Source organism: Mustelus asterias, chromosome 6, assembly GCF_964213995.1.
Source record: "Mustelus asterias chromosome 6, sMusAst1.hap1.1, whole genome shotgun sequence".
NCBI classification, from domain to species: Eukaryota; Metazoa; Chordata; class Chondrichthyes; order Carcharhiniformes; family Triakidae; genus Mustelus; species Mustelus asterias.
The window spans coordinates 112,792,034-112,812,830 of record NC_135806.1 but is presented as its reverse complement, the minus strand read 5'-3'; the positions used below and the strand labels follow the sequence as shown (position 1 = coordinate 112,812,830).

Genomic DNA, 20,797 nt, shown 5'->3' with positions numbered 1-20,797 from the left:
TTTAAGCTTTCCTTTTTCAGTCCTTGCATCACACCAGAAGCACATCTGTCATATAGCTGACATGGAAGCGCTAATGTTGGAACAACTGCAGCTAGAAGGCACCAGTTGGAGTCCATGATTGAGGACATGGCTCTTTTATTCATTGTTTTATGCTTACTATGATTGGGTTGCAGAGGGAAAGACTGGGTGCAATTAATCAAGGGAGTGTGGTGTGCAATCATGCTGTGTTCAGGGGATATTGGTACTTATGCATTTTATCACCATGTTGCTTGCAAGGAGTTCCTAATATCTGCAGTCTGTCTAGCACATGCTTACTATTTATCTATTCCAAAAGTGGCACTGTTTCTTGGTAAATGTAAGAAGTCTATAATTCTACACCAAGATGTTCCCATAGCTGAGTCATTTGAAAGTTTCTGACAAATCTCTGGAAATACTTCAGCAAAACTGGGTTTAAAATGGAATTTTATGACAAATTCCAAATCTTCTCAACTAACTGGATGCTGAGATGTGAAAAATGAAAACATTTTACAAAGTCGTGCTCATGTAGCTTTGTTAAGCTTTTCAGAAAATATTAACTGTTACATTTTCTGTGCAAAGTTAACAGTGAGACATCACCACCGATGAAAGGGATTAACATTGAAGGTGGAATATCAGAATGAGGCTACTTAAAAGTCATGGAGTCATTTATGGCATAAAAGTGTGCAAGAAACCCCACTTGGATCTTAAGAGACTAATGAGTTTGAACTCTTAAAAGATAATTAGTTTATTCCTCTAATGTGCAGCTTTGCAGGTTGAATTACATTAATTTTAATCACAGTTGCATTAAGTACAACTAAATGTAACATACCTTCTTCTCTTCCTTTGATGCAAGCTTTTCCACTCCTTTGCGTTTTTTCTTAACCTTTTTTGTTGTATCTGTTGTGCAGTATGCCAGTAGATCCACTCGAGAATGAAACTGATACAGGCCACTCTCAGCATCATAATAATAGTAAATTCCAGTGTTTGGGTCATAGTAAAGTTGATTTGTCTTCACAATAAAAACAAACAACTGGTTACAAATTCTGGTAACATAACATAACATTCTGTTAACATGCTTCATCACAGGGTGATAATAGGCAAGTCTATATCAAGCAGTGCACAAACAGAGAACTTTGTGATTCTAAATGGAAAATTCTGGTAAGAGTGGAGAGAAAAAGGATCAGGCAGGGACCAGATACTTTCATTGGTGGTGAACAATGGGTGTGCCAACTATGAGCATACCAGCACATCTCAAGTGGGATTAGTCAAGAGCAAGCAACCCGTATGTTCTTTCTGGTTGGAATGGGGCCAGAAGTAGTAAGAGACAAAAAAGTGAAGTAAAGGGGGTGTTTAAAGAAGTGACATTAATAAACAATGCGTTTTTTTGTTATTTTATGCCCTCACCTTGCCTGTCCTGAAAGTATTGACCCATTACTGGGTACATTTTCATGCTGACCATTATTCTTGAGCTGTGTGAAACAGAGAGCAAACTATTTTAAATGTGATGTACCACAGCTATGTGCTTCTTTCCTTTGGTAACATTCAGACACGTGTATTTCCAACAGTGCTTGGTTGAAAACAGTCTGAACAGGATTCTGGCCAATTCCTTCCTTTCCAGCTCCAGAGTGCTGATCCCAACTGCAGCCTCTGCCCTAATTATCATCAGCTCAATGAACAGACTATGGGTCAAACTGCTAATTGATCCTAGGATTTTTCTAGACTGTAATGCTCAGCTACTCACAAATGGAAGGTCATCAGGGCTATCAGAGAAGTGCAGCAATGCATTACTAAACAATTTTCAGCATTACAATTGTATCCTTTTTAAAATGACCAATGCATCCAAATTTGAAATTATAAATGGTATTGCAAATTTACAGCAGTCTGTAAATTTGAATAGAAATGCTCAAAATCACGAGGGGGTTTTAGTAGATAGGTAGTAACCAATCCACTGGCAGGAAGGCTGGTAACCCAAGAACAAAAATAATTATCAAAAAAGCCATGGGAGATATGGAAAAATATTTTCACTTAGCAAATTATGATCTGGAACACAAGGGAGTTGGACTAATTCAGACAACAGGCAAGATGGACCAAATGATTTCCTCTTGTGCTCCATAATTCTATAACACAGGTTTATGTAAGATCTGAACATTAATTTTGCAAGGACGCAGATTTCACTTGTGGATTAAGTTGACTCACGCAAATTATAAAAACCAAACATCAAAACATGCAGCTGTAAAATAGTTATAGAAAATATTTAATTTAAAAACAAGTACATGCATCTTTATAGAATGAAGATCATGGAAAGCTTAGCACAGAAACAGACCATTGCGCCAGCAACATAAGAGTTTTCTATTTTACGCCAACCTCATTTCCTGCTCTTTTTCCATATCTTTCAATATTTTTGTTCCTGAAGAGTTTCTCCAAACTTAGATTAACTGCCAATATTGACTCTTCTTCAGTAGCCACTTATAATTCATTACATATTCTAATAACCTTCTGTATAAAAGATCTTATAATTTCACACACACCCTCATCCCATTTGTTTCTAATTCCCTAAATTCACCACATTGGAAATAATTTATTTACCCTTTTAAAGCTTTCAATTTTTAAAAATCAGTTCCAATCAAACCCATCCTTTGTTGCAATGAATGCAACTTTAATCTATTCAGTACATTATAACAGAAATTTCTCTTTTCCTTCCTACACATCTAAATTGCATCTCCATTACGGTTCCAATATCTTTTTTAAAAAATGTGCTAAAAATTGTCCAGTTACGCAAACTATGCCTGAAGTCTTGTACAGATCAACATACTTTCACTTTTTAATTTCAATATCTTTGTTATAAAATACAGCCCATTAATAGTTATTTTAAAGAAAATACTGGTTTATTAAAATGTGAATTCAATACCAAAACAAAGGGAACATTTAAGGGCAAGATGTAGCAATAAATATTACCGAATCATAGTAGAAGCCAGTACTGTAATCATAATACAACCCACTGCTTTCATCATAGGTGAAACCCGTCTGTGACATGGCAGCTTCTGCAGTAGCACGTAAACTGTCTGCTAATGATGTATTTTCCAAGTCCTTGAAAGGCAAGACAACATTGGTAATGTTAAATAAATGGACTGAAACATTTCACCTTTTGGATCTCCAGACATGCTGAGCTTATTTTATTTTGACTGCATCGATAATGGATTAGGGTTTAATTTTGGGCAAAGTGCAATTGCATCTCTACAATAATCATCTGCCAAAGGCGGAAACAATGGGAGGAATGACTCAAATTGTGGACAAAGAAGTGTATTTTGAAGACAGTAAAATGGAGAAGCACATTGGCTTTAGGCCGAGAATTTCAAAGTGTGGAGCCCAGGCAGGTAACTGCATAGCTACCAATGGTGGGACAAAGAGTTGAAAGTTCAGGAAGCAGTGTGTAGGGTTTCAGAAGATATGAAGGAACAAGGCCATGATTTAAACATAAAGAGATGGTAGTGTAATGGAATCCCCCTGAAATAGTAATGCAGAGACTTCAGTTAATGGTCTGGGGACATAGGTTCAAATCCCACCATGGCAGCTAGTGAAATTAATTAATAAATCTAGAATATAAAGCTAGTCGCAGTAATAATAATGGCCATGACAATTAAAATTAATTGTAAAAACTTATCTGGTTTACTGTCTACCAATCTGCTGTCTTTACCTGGTCTGGCCTACATGTGACTCCAGACCCACAGCAATGTGGTTGACTCTGAACTACCCTCTGAAACGGCCTAGCAAGCCACTCAGTTCAAGGGCAATTAGGGATGGGTAACAATTGCTGGCCTTGTCATAATGTCCACATCCCATGAAAGAATTTTAAATGTGAGGTGGACCAGATGTTAATGCAAGGGTGAGTGGGCATCAAAATTTTGAAAATAAATGATGGTAGTTTTGAAAGGGATAGCGATCATATGCGAGGGGAGGGAGCCTTCTACACCACCAACAGCTGTTACAGTACATTAGTGTCGTTTGTGATAAAGATTGCAGATGTGGAAGCATTTGCTTAAGAACTGTATAGATAATTCAATTATCACTGCGCAATAATTACAATAATCTGCCCTGCGGCAACATGCCTGCAAACAAAATGGGGCAGGTAACTCCAAGAGTGACAGTATATGCAAACCCCTTTAAGACCTAAAACTGCTCGCAGTTAACTTGAATAGATCTCACAATGAACTTGCGTCCGATTCGACCTTTGAACTCTAGATGTACGGTTTGCTCATTTGAAAGAGGCACTCGGCAGTTTGCTTGATCAATTAAGTGCATTCATTCTTATAGCTGGCCCTGGCTTTCTTTAAAAAGATTGGTTGTATTGGTTTATTGATACAACATACAGTTCTAACTGATTTATTGCTTTTGTGATAGTTTTATCACTGTTGTTTACTACTGAATTTTCACACTCACCTCCAGCCACAGCAATATTCCTGCTACTAGCTGCCTAACAACACTGATTAGAATTCAAATTCTCTTGGCTGTGCCAATTGCTGTCAGGGATTTGGAGGAGAAAGAGAAGTTCATACAGAAGGTTGGCGGGTGTGCTTGCACACGTATTTACTGCCCCTCAAAACCAGCCTAAAAACGACTCGCTTCAGACACCAGCAGACCTATTTGAGTCATAACTTAGGTGAATCTCGCATCATGAAGGAAACTGACAGAATTATGTAACCTGATCTGCACAATTAAGATATACGGCATAATACCTTTACATGCATTGCTGATTGTTTTATTCAAGTATCAACACTTCAATAAGACAGTATAACAAAAAGGATTAGGAAATGTTAATATTTTCATCTTAACTCTGGTTTCAATCGTGACAAATAATACCTACCTCTGCATTTTCAGTGTTATAATCTACACAGCCATCTGATTTCTCAGGATACCCTGTGTACTGATGGTTGTCCGTCTGAGCCTGTTCTGTGTACTGATGGTTGTCCGTCTGAGCCTGTTCTGTGTACTGATGGTTGTCTGTCTGAGCCTGTCCTGTGTAATGATGGCTGTCTGTCTGAGCCTGTCCTGTGTACTGATGGTTGTCCGTCTGAGCCTGTTCTGTGTACGGATGGTTGTCCGTCTGAGCCTGTTCTGTGTACTGATGGTTGTCCGTCTGAGCCTGTTCTGTGTACTGATGGTTGTCTGTCTGAGCCTGTTCTGTGTACTGATGGCTGCCTGTCTGAGCCTGTTCTGTGTAGCTAGCTGTATGTGCTTGTGTTTGAAATGGAGTAGAGGCCCGAATTAGATCCTGGTCTTTTCCACAGGCTCCATGAATTTGAAGGCTTGAAACATCACTCCTGCCATTCTGATCACTGTTCAAATGGTAGTGAAAATCCTGTGCTTCATTATGGTAATAGTCTAGAAAACAGAAAGACAAAGTACTGTAATGAGATTAACACACATTAGCATTTCTACAATATCTAGTTTATTTGAATCATTTAATTACCTTTTCCTAAATGGGTTTTTATGCTATAATTTCTTTATCAAACTACTAATATTGTAAACAGATCTGGAGTTGCTAGAAGCACCTGTCAACCAATCCTGGGAATTACTTCCAATACTTTTTCTAAATAGTTCAAATTATTGCAGCTGATAAATAAGCTTGATGTTTTTCTCATAATGAAGCAATCAGGAAGGTTGCAGACAGAAAACTGGCTTTCAGCACTCTCTTAGTAGTCAAGTTTTATTTTCCCCAAGACAAATCTCAACTTCTACCTTTATAGTGATGGGAAGTGCAAAGATAGGTCTGAACTCCTGCATCAACTGTGTCCTTTTCTCTTTCATGGATTTTTTCATTGAGATCTTTAACCTGTAAACATAAACAAAGTTTTACTTCTTTGCACGCCTTTTAATTATTAAAAATACCAGTTGATAATATATTTAATTATTTTAAAGCATTAGTATGAAATAGAATTTTTAGCACAAAGACAGGCCATTCAGCTCAACTGATCTCGGAGGATGATTATGTTCCTCCTCCCACTACTTCTCAATGAATCCTTCTATCCCTTTTACCCTTGTGTGGTGGGGAGGCCTTGTGGCACAGTGGTAGCACCAGCATCGCTGGATCAGAAGCTCTGTGTTCGAGTTCAACACCGGGACTTGTTTCCCACAGAAGGCACATTCACGATGGTTCAATGGGCTGATAATCAGCTTGAAAATCCTTCTACCACTTCCCCAAACGGTAAAAAAAACAGTATGGGCGTGAAGATATGCTAACTGCAACAACCCTCATGCAGTTCACTAGCTTCCCTTAAATGGAGCTTTGCTATTATCTCAACTACTTTATGTGGTAACATTCTACAACCAGTCGGCAATAATGATCATTAATGCATGAAAAAAAGTCTATCATTAATCTATTATTTAGTCATATATCTATAGGACGATGTAGGTATTAAAAAAAAAAAATCAGGGAGGGGGACTGTGATATAATTAAACAAATTAGCATTGGGAGGGAGGAGGTTTTAGTGGGCTTAAAAGTGGATAAATCCCTAGACCCAGACTAGATGTATCCTAGGCTGCTGAGAGGGGCAAGGGGCTCTGATGCTCATTTTCAAACCCTCTCTGGTCACAGGAGAGATGCTAGAGAACTGGAGGATAGCTAACGTGGTACCATTACTTAAGGAGGGAAGCAGGGATAAACCAGGTAACTACAGGCCAGTGAGTCTAACATCAGTGTTAGGGAAATTATTGAGAAAAATTCTGAGGGACACAATCAATCTCCACAAGGATTAATCAGGGGTAGTCAGCATGTCTAAAAAATTTGACTGAATTTTTTGTGAAGGTGATTAGGTGTGTGGATGAGGGCAGTGCAGTTCATGTAGCCTACATGGGTTTCACTAAAGCAAGATCCTGTATGGGAGACTGGTTCTGGAACGCACTGCCAATGGAGGTTGTGTAGGCACATTAACAACATTCAAGGCTTACCTTGATAAGATACATGAATGGGAGGTGAACAGAGGGATAGAAACCGCGTATCAGCGCAGGCTTGGTGGGCCGAAGGGCCTGTATTATTCTTTGTAAGAGTCCATGGGATCCAGGGCAATTTGGATCCAAAATTGGATTAGTGGCAGGAGACAGAGGGTGATGGTCGAAGGTTGTTTTTGGAAGTCAGTGTCCAATGGTATACCGCAAGGATTGGTGCCGAGTCCCTTGCTGTTCACAGTGCACATTAATGATCCATACATGAATGTGGAAGAAAGATGAGTAAATTTGGAGATTACATGAAAATTGGTGGTGTGGGAACTGGCGAGGAGGGAAGCATTAGATTACAGGACGAAATGGACGGGCCGATCAGATAGGAACAAGCAGCAAGAGTAGGCAATTCAGCCCTTCGAGCCCGCTCCGCCATTCCATATGATCATGGCTGATCTCCATCTCATCCCAACTCCACTTCCCTGTCTTTTCCCCATAGCCCTTTACCCCACTTTTGATCAAATATTTATCTATCTCTTTCTTGAATCCACTGATTGATTCTGCATCCACTGCACTCTGGGGCAGTGAGTTCCATAGATTCACAACCCTCAGAGAAGTAGCTTCTCATCTCTGTCATGAACCTCCCCCCTCTTACTCTACAACTATGCTCTAGGCTGTTCTAGAAGGGGGAACATTTGGTTAACATTTATTTTATAAATCCCGTTGAGTATCTTATATACCCCAATCAAATCCCCCCTCATTCTTCTGTACTCGAGCAAGTACAAGCCCAAGCTACTGAACTGCTCCTCATATGACAGCCCCTTCAAATCTGAACCTCTTCTGAACCGCTTCCAGTGCCACCACACCCTTCCTCAAAGAAGGAGACCAAAACTGAATACAATCTTCCAAGTGTGGTCTTATCAATGCCTTATACAATTGTAACAACACTTCTCTACTTTTCTACTCTAGACCCTTTGCAATAAATGCCAATATTCCATTTGCCTTCCTTATAACATTCTGCACCTACATACCCACTTTCTGAAACTCACGCACAAGGACACTCAGATCCCTCTGCTTTTTGAATCGGTTTCTCATTTAAATAGTAATTTAACCTTTTATTTTTCTGGCCAAAATGGATAACTTCGCATTTATCCATATTAAACTCCATTTGCCAGATTCTGCCCCACTCCTCTAGCCTGTCAATATCCATTTGTAAACTTTTTATCTCCTTATCAAAGCCTGCTTTCCCACCTATTTTTGTGTCGTCAGCAAATTTTGCTCAGTTACACTCTGTCCCTGCTTGTATATAGATTGTAAATAGTTGTGATCCGAGAACTGAACCCTGCGAGACCCCACTAATTGCAGATCGCCAACTGGAGAAGGATCCATTTATCCCAACTATCAGTCAGCCAATTCTCAATCCAAGCCACTACTCTACCACCAACCCTGTGGGATCAAACCTTCTGAATCAGTCTTGTGTGGCACCTTTCTGGAAGTCCAGAGAGATCACATCCACAGGACCCCTATTATCTAGCTTGCTGGTTGCATCCTCAAAGAACTCCAGCAGGTTTGTCAAACAAGACTTGCCCTTCACAAAACCGTGCTCACACTGGTGAATTGAACTTTGCTCTTCCAGATGTTCAGTCACCTCCTTAACGATTGACTCCAGCAACTTTCCCATCACGGAGGTCAAGCTGACTGGTCTATAGTTTCCCACTTTTTGCCTCTCTCCTTTCTTGAATAACGACGTCACATTAGCATGTTTCCAGTCCATTGGTACCTTTCTGAAACTCAGGGAATTTTGGAACATCATAGCTAATCCATCCACTATCTCTGCTGTCACCTCCTTTAACACCCTAGGGTGCAGGCCATCAGGTCCCAGGAACTTACCTACTTTTAAACCCTTCAGTTTACTGAGTACCTTCTCCCTGGTTATAGTAACATCACCAAGTTCCATTGTATTAATTGCAGTTTTTGGGACAGAATTATATTCTACTGTGAAGACAGAGACAAAGTATTGGTTTAGTGCCTCTGCCATCTCTGAGTTTCCCATTATTACCCCACCATTTCCATCCTCTAAAGGGCCAACATCTACTTTCACTATTCTCTTCCTCTTTATAGACACTTTTGGTGTCGTGTTTATGTTTTCAGCTAGCTTCCTTTCATGGTCCATTTTAGCATTTTTGATCTTGTATTTAGTCACTTTTTGTTGGTGTTTGAAATTCTCCCAATCCTCCATGCTGCCACTAACCTTTGCAGTATATGCCCTCATTTTTGCCCTTATATTATCCTTGATTTCCTTAAGCCATGGATGATTTTTCATCTTTTTACAATTCAGTTTCCTCTCAGAAATGTACCTCAGTTGAGATGTCTTTAATACCTCCCTAAACAACTGCCACTGTCTTCTAGTCTTCCCCTTTAATACTCTTGCCCAGTTCACTTGGGCTAACTCTTTCCTTAGGCCTGCATAATTACCCTTGCCCAATGCTAAAACTCAAGTATGTGATTCTGTCCTCTCAGTTCCAATCTGAATATGAAATTCTATCATGCTGAAATCACTCCTTCCAAATGGATCCTTAACTACAAGGCCATTAATCAATCCTTCCTCATTAGATAATACCAGATCTAAAGTAGCCAGTTCTCTGGTTGCTGCTGTAAGAGACAATCTCTCATACACTATGAATCATTCCTCAAGGCTACCCTTGCCAAGTTGGGTAATCCAGTCAATATGCATGTTAAAGTCACCCATGTGCAAAACAGGACAAAGTTTGAGCTGATGCTTTTTCTGGGGGACTAACAAGGCAAAGGAATACACAATGAACAGTAGGACCCTAGGAAGTAGAGGTCAAGAGGAACAGTTGGGTTCATGTTCATAGATCTTTGAAGGCAGCAGGACAGGCAGATAAGATGGTTAAGAAGGCACATAGGATGCTTGCCTTCATTAGCTAAGGCATAGTCTGCAAGAGTAGGGAGGTAATGATGGAGCTGTATAAAATGCTCATTAGGCCAAAGCTAGAATACTGTGTGCAGTTCTGGTTGCCACCCTATAGGAAGGGTGTGACTGCACTAGAGGGGGTGCAGAGGAGATTCACCAGGATGTTAACTGGGCTGGAGTGCTTCAGTTGTGAAGAGAGGCTGATTAGACTGGAGTTATCATAGAAAGATATCATAGAAACCCTACAGTACAGAAAGAGGCTATTCGGCCCATTGAGTCTGCATCGACCACTATCCCACCCTGGCCCTACCCCCATATCCCTACATATTTTACCCACTAACCTACGCATCTCAGGACACTAAGGGGCAATTTTAGCATGGCCAATGAACCTAATCCGCACATCTTTGGACTGAGGGGAGAAACCGGAGCATCCGGAGGAAACCCACACAGACACGAGGAGAATGTGCGAACTCCACACAGACAGTGACCCAAGCCAGGAATCGAACCCAGGTCCCTGGAGCTGTGAAGCAGCAGCTCTAACCACTGTGCTACCGTGCCGCCCTTGTTGTTTCATTAGAGTAGAAAAGGCTGAGGGGGGACCTGATCCAGGTGTACACAAGTAAAAGGGACATAGATTGGGTATACAAGGAGGAAACCACCCCCCCCCCCCCCCCCCACTTGTAGAGGGGTCAATAACCAGTGGGGGGGGGGGGGGGGCATAGATTTACGATAAGGGACAGGAGAGTAAGAAGAAATAGAAGGAAATCTTTTTTATCCAGAGGGTGAAATTGGAAACTGGAACTCTCTGCCTGAAAGGGTGGTCAATTCTTGTACTCTCTTCCAGTCCCAAACACATGTAACTAACCCTATTGCTGCCGCATCCTGCAACACCCTCCACCAATAGTATCAGAGCTAGTACCTCAAAGACCATAAACCTTCTGCTCCTATCCTCTGGAGTCCCCATTCCAATGCTGACACCTAGCAACTCATCTCCCCAACACTCCAATAACTTGCCAGCACACCACTCCAAAAGTTTGTTGCACCCAAAAATCACATCCTTGTCAATTCTACACTTAAAACTGTCCTTCCACTAATTACATTCCTGTAGTAGTGACAAGGTTTACTCCGAAAACAAAGAACCCTGTTAATACTGCTTCATTTCTATGACACCACACACTTTGCACCACTTCCTCAATGTTCCAGGATTCCACTTCAATGCTACCAAGCTATCTAAAACCCATCCACCTATACTCACTTGGAACATCACACTACTATCCTAAATTTTAAAAAAGCAACATGTGAAACTGAGTACATAGATAAACAAACATTTTGTTAAAGCAATGCTTTTCGAATTAAAATGTAAACATAATTCCAAACGTTAAACACAAAAGACCACTTTCATTCACATCAAACTTTTCAATTGCTCTTATTCAACCACTAAATCAATGGTTACATGTCAGGAAACAGCTTATTCAGTGAACAATGCCACAGGAGATCTGCTAAAAATGGCTTGCTCATAATTTAGTCATTTTTTGTACTAAAAGGCTGAATTATTCCGGTACTTGAATTAATACTGCAAAGCGGAAATTTAGTGCAAACTGAATCAGATTTAAAATTGCTGAGTATAACATGCTGCTGCTTTCTAATTAACAGCATTGATAAGATGATGGCAGTGGATAGGTTGTCCATATTTAAAATTGATAAGGTTCCAGGATTGGATTGGATGCATCCAAGGATACTGAAGGGAGTGAGCGAAAGTGGCAGAGGCACTGGCCAGAATTTCCCTTGGACTCAAGGGTGCCAGAAGATTGGATAATTGCAAATGCTGTGCACTTGTTCAAAAAAAGGATGTAAAGATCAACCCAGCAAATACAGTTTATCCTTAGTGGGGAAGCCTTTAGAAACAATTTTGGACAATATTAAAAATCACTTGGGAAACTGAAGGTTAATTAAGGACAGCCAGAATAGATTTGTTAAGGGCAAATCATGTTTAACTAATTTGCAAGTTAGTTAAACCCTCAGAGAGGATTGATGAGGGTAATGCTGTTAATGGACTTCCAAAATGTATTTGATATTGCTCAACAGACTTGTGATAGAGGTAATGGAATAGTGTCAACATGGATGCAAAACTGGCTGAGTGATAGGAAACAAAGAGTAGTGGTGAACTGTTATTTATCAGAGTGGAGGAAAGCTTATAGTGGGTTCCCCAGGGATCAGTGTTAGGACTCCTGCTCTTCTTAATGCATATTAATGACCTTGGCCTAGAGTGCACAATTTCAACGTTTTTGAATGATACAAAACTTGGAAGTGTTGTGGACCATGAGGAGGATGGTGAAGAACTTCAACCACCATATATCTTCAAGAGAAGATTCACAAGATGGTTCCAGGGATAAGGAACTTCAGTTACTTAAAGACTACAGAAGTTGGGACAGTTCTCCTTGAAGAGGAGGTCAAGTGTAGATTTGATAGGATGGTAGAATGCACAGATAAGTGACAGATGAAATCAGTGTAATGTAATTAATTTTGGTAGGAAGAACGCAGAGAGATAATATAAAATGAAGGGTATAATTCTAAAGTAGGTGCAAGGCCAGATGTATATGTGCATAAATCATTGAAGGTGACAGGACAAGGTGAGAGCGCAGTTAATAAAGCATATGATATCCTGGGCTTTAACCTTTGTACTCTATGCTCCAATTGATATGTTGAAACTTGTATAAAACACTGGTTCAGCCTCAACCAAAGCATTACACCCAGTTCTGTGCATTACACTTTAGGAAGGAATGAGAGAGGGTGAAGAGAAGATTCACGTGGTTCCAGGGATGAGGAACTTCAGTTGCTTGGCGACTGCATAAGTTGGGACAGTTCTCCTTGAAGAAGTCAAGAGTAGATTTGATAGAAATATTAAAAATCACAAGTAGATAGGGATAAACTGTTCCCACCGAAGGAAGGATTGAGAACCAGAGGGCAAAGATTTAAGGCAATTGGCAAAAGAAGCAATGGCAACAAGAAGAAAAGTAATTTCATGCAGCAAGTAGTCAGGATCTAGAATGTGGTGTAAGCAGGGTCAATTGAGGCATTCAAAAGGGAAATGCATCTTTATCTGAAAAGGAAATATTTGCAGGGCTGCAGAGAAAAGGCAGGAGTGGCACTATGCGAATAGCTCCATCAGAGGGCCAACATAAACATAACGTGCCGAATGACCTCCTCCTGTGCTGCAACAATTCTACATCAGCTACAGACATAAAAGCTATCATTTGACACGTTTCATTCAGACTTTTAATATTACACCAGACGTCATTGTATATATTTTCTGACAATATTAAAGCTTACCTGCTTTTGTAGGTCTTCATTGTAACACTCTGTGCGATTTAGTTCTTTCTGTAAAGTGTGAATCTGGCTTTTACAAGATGTTAATTCTTCCTGCAGATTTTTGACCTTCTGCCTTAAATACTGAAGCTCAGAATCAGGATCTGAGTGTAGGTCCCCATCTGTGGTTGCCATCTTAAAACCCTAAACCTGCACAAAATCAGAACAAAGCATCCTTTTAAAAGAAAGGCTTTTCACAACCACTGGAAATCAAGCACTTTACAATAAACGAATTACTTTTTGACGCGTGGTCATTGCTGTAACGTAGGAAACGTGATATCCAAATGCGCAATATGGCCAGATAATCTGTTTTTTGTTTTGAAATATTTGAGGGATAAATGTTGGCTAGGACACTGGGTTAACACTTCCCTATTCCTCTTCGAAATATTGCCACAAGGTCCTTGACAGCGACCCGAGCAGGTGGACGGGTCCTGAGTTTAATGTCTCGAGGTAGTACCTAAGGCAGTGCAGCGCTCCCTTAGTGCTGCACTGGAGGATCAGTCTTGATTTTTGTACTCAGACGCTGAAGAGGGACTTGAACCCAGAACCTTGTGAGTCAGAGTGAGAATGCTACCAACTGAGCCACACCTAATACTTGCTTTTAATCACAGCAAAGCATGACATTTTATTTTCTTCATTCCTTCACGGGGCGTGGGTATCGCTGGCTAGGCCAGCATTTCGTGTCCATCCCAAATTGTCCTGGAGGTGGTGGCGGCGAGGCAACTTCTTGAACCGCTCCAGGCCATGACACTGATTTATTTCCTGCAATAAGTCTGGTAGCACTAGGTTTTACAGGTATTATTACATTTTAATTAAAATGAAATCAGAAATATAATAAACTTAGGAGATTACTAGAACAAAGTACATAAGAATGTGCCTGCAGGACTTTTTCCTGCACTTTGTAAGTGTTCAACCATCTTTTCAAACCTAATGTTGAATTAGAAAGCTGATGCAGAAGGCAACAGTCAAAAATCATTGGATTTCCCAGCAAAAAAAAAAATCATCTGGTACCACATTAGAAACTGATGGGTAATTTCAAAAGTACATGAAGTAATCACAATTCTAACCTCCAAACAGATACCTTCCATGTTATCTAATTAACTATTAATTACCAGTCTTGGATATCAGAGATTTGAGGTGACTGCAGACCAGTACCAATTGCATTCTCTTAGCGGATTCCATCACCAGGTATAAGGAAGCTCATTAATGTACACATTAACAAGGGATCGACAACGAATACTTTAATTGTGAAATGAATGGTACATGAGCTATTGAAACAAGTTACTCTTCCACATCTTTCAGACATTAATTGAGGGAGGGTACGTATGGTGCATACATTCCTTGAAGTTGGTGGAACACCCAACTTCAGGGCCTAGTTGTTCTCAACAGCTGGCCCTCATTTGACCTGCACAAAGATGACCAAGATCTACTTTCTGACCACAGGCAGAAGTAGGAACACAGCAAGTACAACTCATGGCCAGGGACCCACAGGATGGGAACCCAACAGTCCAAGGTAGATGAGGGGTGAAAGTAACACTTTTGGGAGTGGGGACAACTCGTGACGAGGGAAGACCAAGGATTTGTTGCGCATCCCTTCAGCTTATCTTAGTTCATGCAGCTATAAAAAAATTTACCTGCCGGGATTTCTTTTGGCCCTGTTCCATCACCCTATTGACTTGGTCTGATGGTATCACTACTCTCCCCATTCAGGTTTTCAACTAAAGTTGCAGATTTGTCCTTGTTACCTTCCTGCAGGTGCCCCACTCACCTTAAAAGTGCAGGTTATCAGGAAATACAGGTTATCAGGGCACAGTGGGAAAGCAACAGGATCAGAAGGGGTAATTTGCGGCCCAACTCAGAAACTAGCTTTCTGCCCCTGCAAGTCCAACCTGCTGGCCATCTCAGTGTAGGAACCAGGCATTTTCCTGCCCTCTCAAAACTCTAACTGCAGTCAAGAGCATGTTTGGTCACTGTAAATTGCCTGCTACATTTGAATAGTCATAATCTGCAGCAAGACTGCATTGCAAACCACTTTGTTTTGGGTGGAAATTGAAGATTTTTGTGGTGCTCATCCTTATTCTAACTTAATTTTTAAAATGAATTTTAAAACAAATAAATATGACTACGATCAAAGTGAAAGGCCTGTTTCTTTGCTGTATATTCTATGTAAAAGCACAGAATTTGCAAAGAGAAACAAAATGAGATCAGCAGCATTCACTATTACAGAGAAAATCTCTCAGCAATCTTTGGAATACACACATCTACAGTTAAACATAGCAATCCCAAAGTTACTGCCAAAGATCCACGCTCCTCCACAATCTAATTTATATATTTTGCTTTCTACTGCCTGGTTTAGACTGCATATCTCAGTGAGGATTCATCAATCCGGTTGATGAGACTATCCTGCTCTCAGACACTACAGTCCTCTGTGGATGGCGTTGTGCAGAAACAGATGCCAAATTAGAGGAAATCTTTGCTGCCAAGTCCTTGGAAAGTCTGTGGATACCTGTCAGAGAGGTGAACGGTGTGAGCTGTTCCTGCGCCACAGAGCAAAACCTGCCTGTTCTGCCATTCAATTAGGTCATGGCTGACTAGTGCCCTAACTCCATATGCCTTAATACCTTTGGTAAACAGAAATCAACAATCTCACTTTCAAAGTTAACATTTGACCTAGCTTGGACTGTTATTTGTGGGAGATGGTTCCAAACTTCTACCAATTTTTTGCATGTAGAAGTGTTGCCTGAATGTATTCCTGAAAGGTCTGGCTCTCATTTCTAGACTACGTCCCTGTCCTAGATGACCCAACCAGCAGAAATATGTTTATATCTATCAAATCACCCCACCCATGGTCTAAATTGCAGGAGATGCAATATAGTTTGTGCAATTTCTCCTCGTAATTTAACCTTTGAAGTCCAGTATCATTATAAAAAACAAATACTGCACTCCTTTCAAAAGATGTGGTGCCCAGAACTGGGAACAAAGTACTCGGGATGTGGTTTAACCAGGACTTGTAATTTCTGCAGCATGACATCTATCTAATCTTTTGCATTCAGCTTCTGGATATAACAGGTAGGCATTCCACCAACGTTTTTGATTTTGATGTTCTCTGTACATGGACCCCAACATTTCTTTGGACCTCAACTACTTCTAGCTTTTTACCACTTAGAAAGCAGCCTGAACTACCCTTTTAGGTCCAAAGATTGTCTGACACTTGCCTGTATTGAAATCCTTTTACCAGTTTTGCTATTCACTTTATTTATTAATATCTAATTTTATATTTCTCACTACACTGCTTATAATACCACCTGTCATTGCTTCTTTGACAAACTTGAATATGTAACTCTTTCTCCCATCATCTAAGTCTCTAAATTGCCTCTGAAGGAAACACATGGAGAGAGGTAAAAAGGCTGAGGAGATCTCTGATAGTCTAGAGTGGAATGGATGGATGGAAGATTAAAAGTTGAGATAAGTTCCTTACATTTCCGCTGAGCTTTATTAGGAGGCCAAGGACAAAGGAATAAGAATAAGCCAGGGAATTAAAATGACAGGTGACCAAAAGCTAGAGATGCTTTTGCGGATTGGGTGGAGGTGTTCTGCAAAGCAATTGCCCAACCTATGTTTGATCTTCCCAACGTAGAGGTGACGACATTGTAAGCAGTGAATACCGGACATTTACTTTAAAGTACAAGTAAATTGCTGTCTGACTGGGAAGGAATGTTTGGAACCCTGGACAGGAAGGAAGGAGGTTACATCTCCTGTGCTTGCACAGGAAACTATACCACTAACAGTTTAAATAAAGTTACACATACTTCCTATCAACAAACTTCACTTTGTTATTACAATTTGTCTCAACTAACAATGAAATTCTCTATTGTCTCTCATTGTCCATAAAACAACTAAATCACTCAAAATGCTTTAAAAATTGCATATTTTTTACAAAAATTAAAATGCACATTTCACGTAACACGATTAGAATTGCTCACTTTAACACCTTCATTTCAGTTTTTTTGCTTCAAGGCCATGGCCCCTCAGAAAAACTTAGGTCCAACTGTTAATTCTTACCTTCAATCACATCTTTGCTCTCGGAACATGTTTAGTTTGCTGAATGTCAGTACACGTGTATCAATAAAAGTTGAAGGGTACCTATCCTCATGTTGTAAGTACTTAAGAGTTTCTTTGTTTTATCCAAAGGACTGTTAAGAAATTATGGATTAAATTTAAATTTTTAAAAGATAATTTGTTTAGCATTCATGGAAGCTTGTTTAATGAAAGCTGTATAAATGGCAAACTCACTCATGTGTTATATTTTTTGATTCTGGTGATGAGGAATGATTAAGGAAAGTTTGTACCCAGTCCAATATGTTAAAGCAGCAAAGTTATGTTTGAAGGTTTTTAAGCAGAAACATGTCCAGAAACTAGCAGTCATTGGGGAAACTGATGGGGCATTTAAAGACACTAAATGTGCACACAGATGGGTCAGAATATGGTGGCAGCAGAGGAGTTGGAACCTGATGGCTTCAAAGGGATCAAACTGCAGTTTGCGTCCCTGCTTCACATCATTTGACTCTACTACTGCACACTTAAAAAAACATTCCAGAAACTGACCTCTCAATGTGTCAAAATGTTCCTTCAGTTCAATTGCACTGCAGAATCTCATCTCGCTTACTTCCAGATCCATAAACCTCCAGATCACTTTCTCAGTGCTCTGTATCAGATAATAATTGAGTGATGAGTCACATTTAACAGTGTGTACACCTTTAGAGTGTTAAAAAAAACATACAAAAGTTGCAATGGTGGGAGGATTAGAAAGGACCTGTCAATTATAGATCAGTTATCCTAACATCTGCTATTGGGAAATTACTAGTGGCGATAATAAGGATAGGGTGACTGAACAACTTGAAAATGTTCAGCTAATCAAAGAGACCCAACGGATTTGTAAAAGATCGGTCATGCCTGACGAATCTGAATTTCTGAATGACACGGAGAATGTCTATTGTGCTACTTACGTGAACTTTCATGAGACACTTAATAAAGCCCTTCATAAGAGATTTGCCAAAATTGAAACCTATGGATTAGAAGGTAAATTATTTACCTGGTTAGGAAATTGGTTGAGTCGCAGGAGACCGAAAGTAGGGATAATAGGTAGATATATTAATTGGCAATACAAGGCTTGTCGTGTCCCACAAAAATCTGCCTCAGGGCTTCAACTATTCAACATGTTTTATTCATGACTTAGATGATGGTTAGAAAGCTACATATCCAAATTTGCTAATGACACAACAGTGGCACTGCAGGCAGTGAAGGTGGAAGCAGAAAAAAATTATAAAGTACTGATAGACTAAATTATTGGATAAACCTGTTGCAAATGGATTTCAATGTAGTCAAATGTGGCGATTATCCAATCTGGGCCTGAAAACAATAGAACAGTGTACCTTCTAAACAGTGAAAAGTTAGCAAGGTTTAAAGAGATTTAGGGTGACGGCACACAGCTCATTTAAAGGTAATGCAGAGGTATAGAAAATAATTTTAAAAGGCTAATGGAATGCTGGCCTACACATTTAGAACATTAGAATACAAGGGGGTAAGATGCCATGCTTCAGTTATACAAAGCCTAGGAAAGATCCCACCTAGCATACTATGAGCAGCTCTCAGCACATCTTAGAAAGGATATACTGGTCATGAAGGGGAGTGCAGAGTAGATTTACCACAATACCGGGATTCCAAGGCTTAAATTGTGAGCAGATATTGCAGGAGAAATCGACACGGTTGTGGGTGATTGAGTCAAAGATATTAAGGGGGATCAAGGGTAGATGAATGAGAAACTATTTCTGCTGTTTGTTTTATTCATTCAAGAGATGTGGGCATCACATCATAGGCCAGCATTTATTGCCCATCCCTAATTGCCCTTGAGAAGATGCTTGAGAGCTGCCTTCTTGAACTGCTGCAGTCCCTGCAGTGCAAGTACACCCACATTGCTGTTAGGAAGGAAACAGTTCCAGGATTTTGATCCAGTAACAATGAAGGAAAGGCTATATAGCTCCAAGGTGAAATGGTGAGTGGCTTGGAGGGGAAGTTGCATGTGATAGTGTTCCCATATGTTTGCTGCCTTTGTTCATCCAGATGGTAGAAGTCATGGCTTTGAAAGGTGAGGAGTCTGGATGAGTTCCTGCAGTGCATCTTGATGATGGTACATACTGCTGCTAGAGGGAGTGAAACGTTTGTGGATGATTTGCCAATCAAGAGGCCTGCTTTGTCGTGGATGGTGCCAAGCTTCTTAAGTGTTGCTATGGAGTCTTAGGACTAGGGAGCATAGTCTATAAATTGTATTTTAGAGAGACATAATTTCACAAGGAGTGAAATCATGAAACAGTTCTATACACAAAAGGTGGAAAACCCTTCTGAAATGTCAATTCAAGAATGAATAAAATAAAATTGCTGTGAGATCAATTGTTAATTTTAAAGCTGAAAATGTGATTGTTAATCAAAGTTGTCAAGGAATATAGATGGGTATATTGGGTTAAATCACAGTCATGATCTCATTTAACAGCAGAACAGGCTCTCGGGCTAAACAGCTTTCTCATTTCCTGTGTTACCCCAGGGTCGTGAACGCAGCCCAATCCATCACGCAAACCAGCCTGCCACCCATTGACTCTGTCTACACTTCCCGCTGCCTTGGCAAAGCAGCCAGCATAATTAAGGACCCCACCACACCCCGGACATTTTCTCTTCCACCTTCTTCCGTTGGGAAAAAGATACAGAAGTCTGTGGTCACGTACCAACCAACAAGAATAGCTTCTTCCCTACTGCCATCAGACGTTTGAATGAACCTACCTTGCATTAAGTTGATCTTTCTCTACACCCTAGCTATGACTGTAACACTACATTCTGCACTCTCTCATTTCCTTCTCTATGAACAGTATGCTTTGTCTGTATAGCACGCAAGAAACAATACTTTTCACTGTATGCTAACACATGTGGCAATAATAAATCAAATCAAAGTTGTTCCATCAATCTCAAATCTTGCCTACATCCTCTTTTCACAGCGTTTCTAAAACATACTCATGCAGTATTCTTGGAACTTTTGTAACCCCTATTTCACACTGCTCCCAGACACAAGACAACTGTTGGACCTTTGACACTCCCATTCCAAATGCTCTTCAAAACGTCGTACCTCCAATATTGATAAGTCAATATCAGTCCTATTTGTGGAATGCTTTGGATACACACACGCATGCACATACACACAAACTTAAAGGGGTGAACCTGTGCAAGGACTGCACACAAACCTGCAGTTTCTTGCTTAGTGGAAACATTTGCAGTAATGCTACCTGGCATGACACTTTTTCAACTGGTTTAAATTGCTCTGTGGCCTTTTGGCTAAAATCAAGCCCAAGATGATGTACAGGGCCCTATCTTGTCAGCTTGGATCTTGTTTGTCTCTCTTGTGGGGACCACGAATTGGATTCAACTGAAATTTGAATTTGTTTTTTGGAGCAAGCAAGGAATGGATTTGGGTCCGCCTGGTCCACTCTGGGCATTGGCTTT

General features: G+C 40.2%; 1 protein-coding gene across 5 annotated transcripts in view; it reads right to left on the bottom strand.

Moving 5' to 3' along the window:
- aggf1 (angiogenic factor with G patch and FHA domains 1) overlaps positions 1 to 20,797 on the bottom strand; it is a 49,772-nt gene that overhangs the window by 27,164 nt on the left and 1,811 nt on the right. For 3 of the 5 annotated variants that reach the window (XM_078214951.1, XM_078214948.1, XM_078214949.1), the window contains 5 exons: positions 13,217 to 13,402; positions 5,755 to 5,848; positions 4,880 to 5,397; positions 2,974 to 3,105; positions 848 to 1,027 (listed from right to left, as the gene is read on the bottom strand). In XM_078214951.1, coding sequence (XP_078071077.1) covers positions 848 to 1,027; positions 2,974 to 3,105; positions 4,880 to 5,397; positions 5,755 to 5,848; positions 13,217 to 13,387 — 1,095 coding nt within the window. In that variant the 5' untranslated portion in view covers positions 13,388 to 13,402. Of the gene's footprint in view, positions 1 to 847; positions 1,028 to 2,973; positions 3,106 to 4,879; positions 5,398 to 5,754; positions 5,849 to 13,216; positions 13,403 to 17,857; positions 17,958 to 20,797 lie in introns of all 5 variants that reach the window. The other 2 variants (XM_078214947.1, XM_078214950.1) reach the window with 1 other exon arrangement.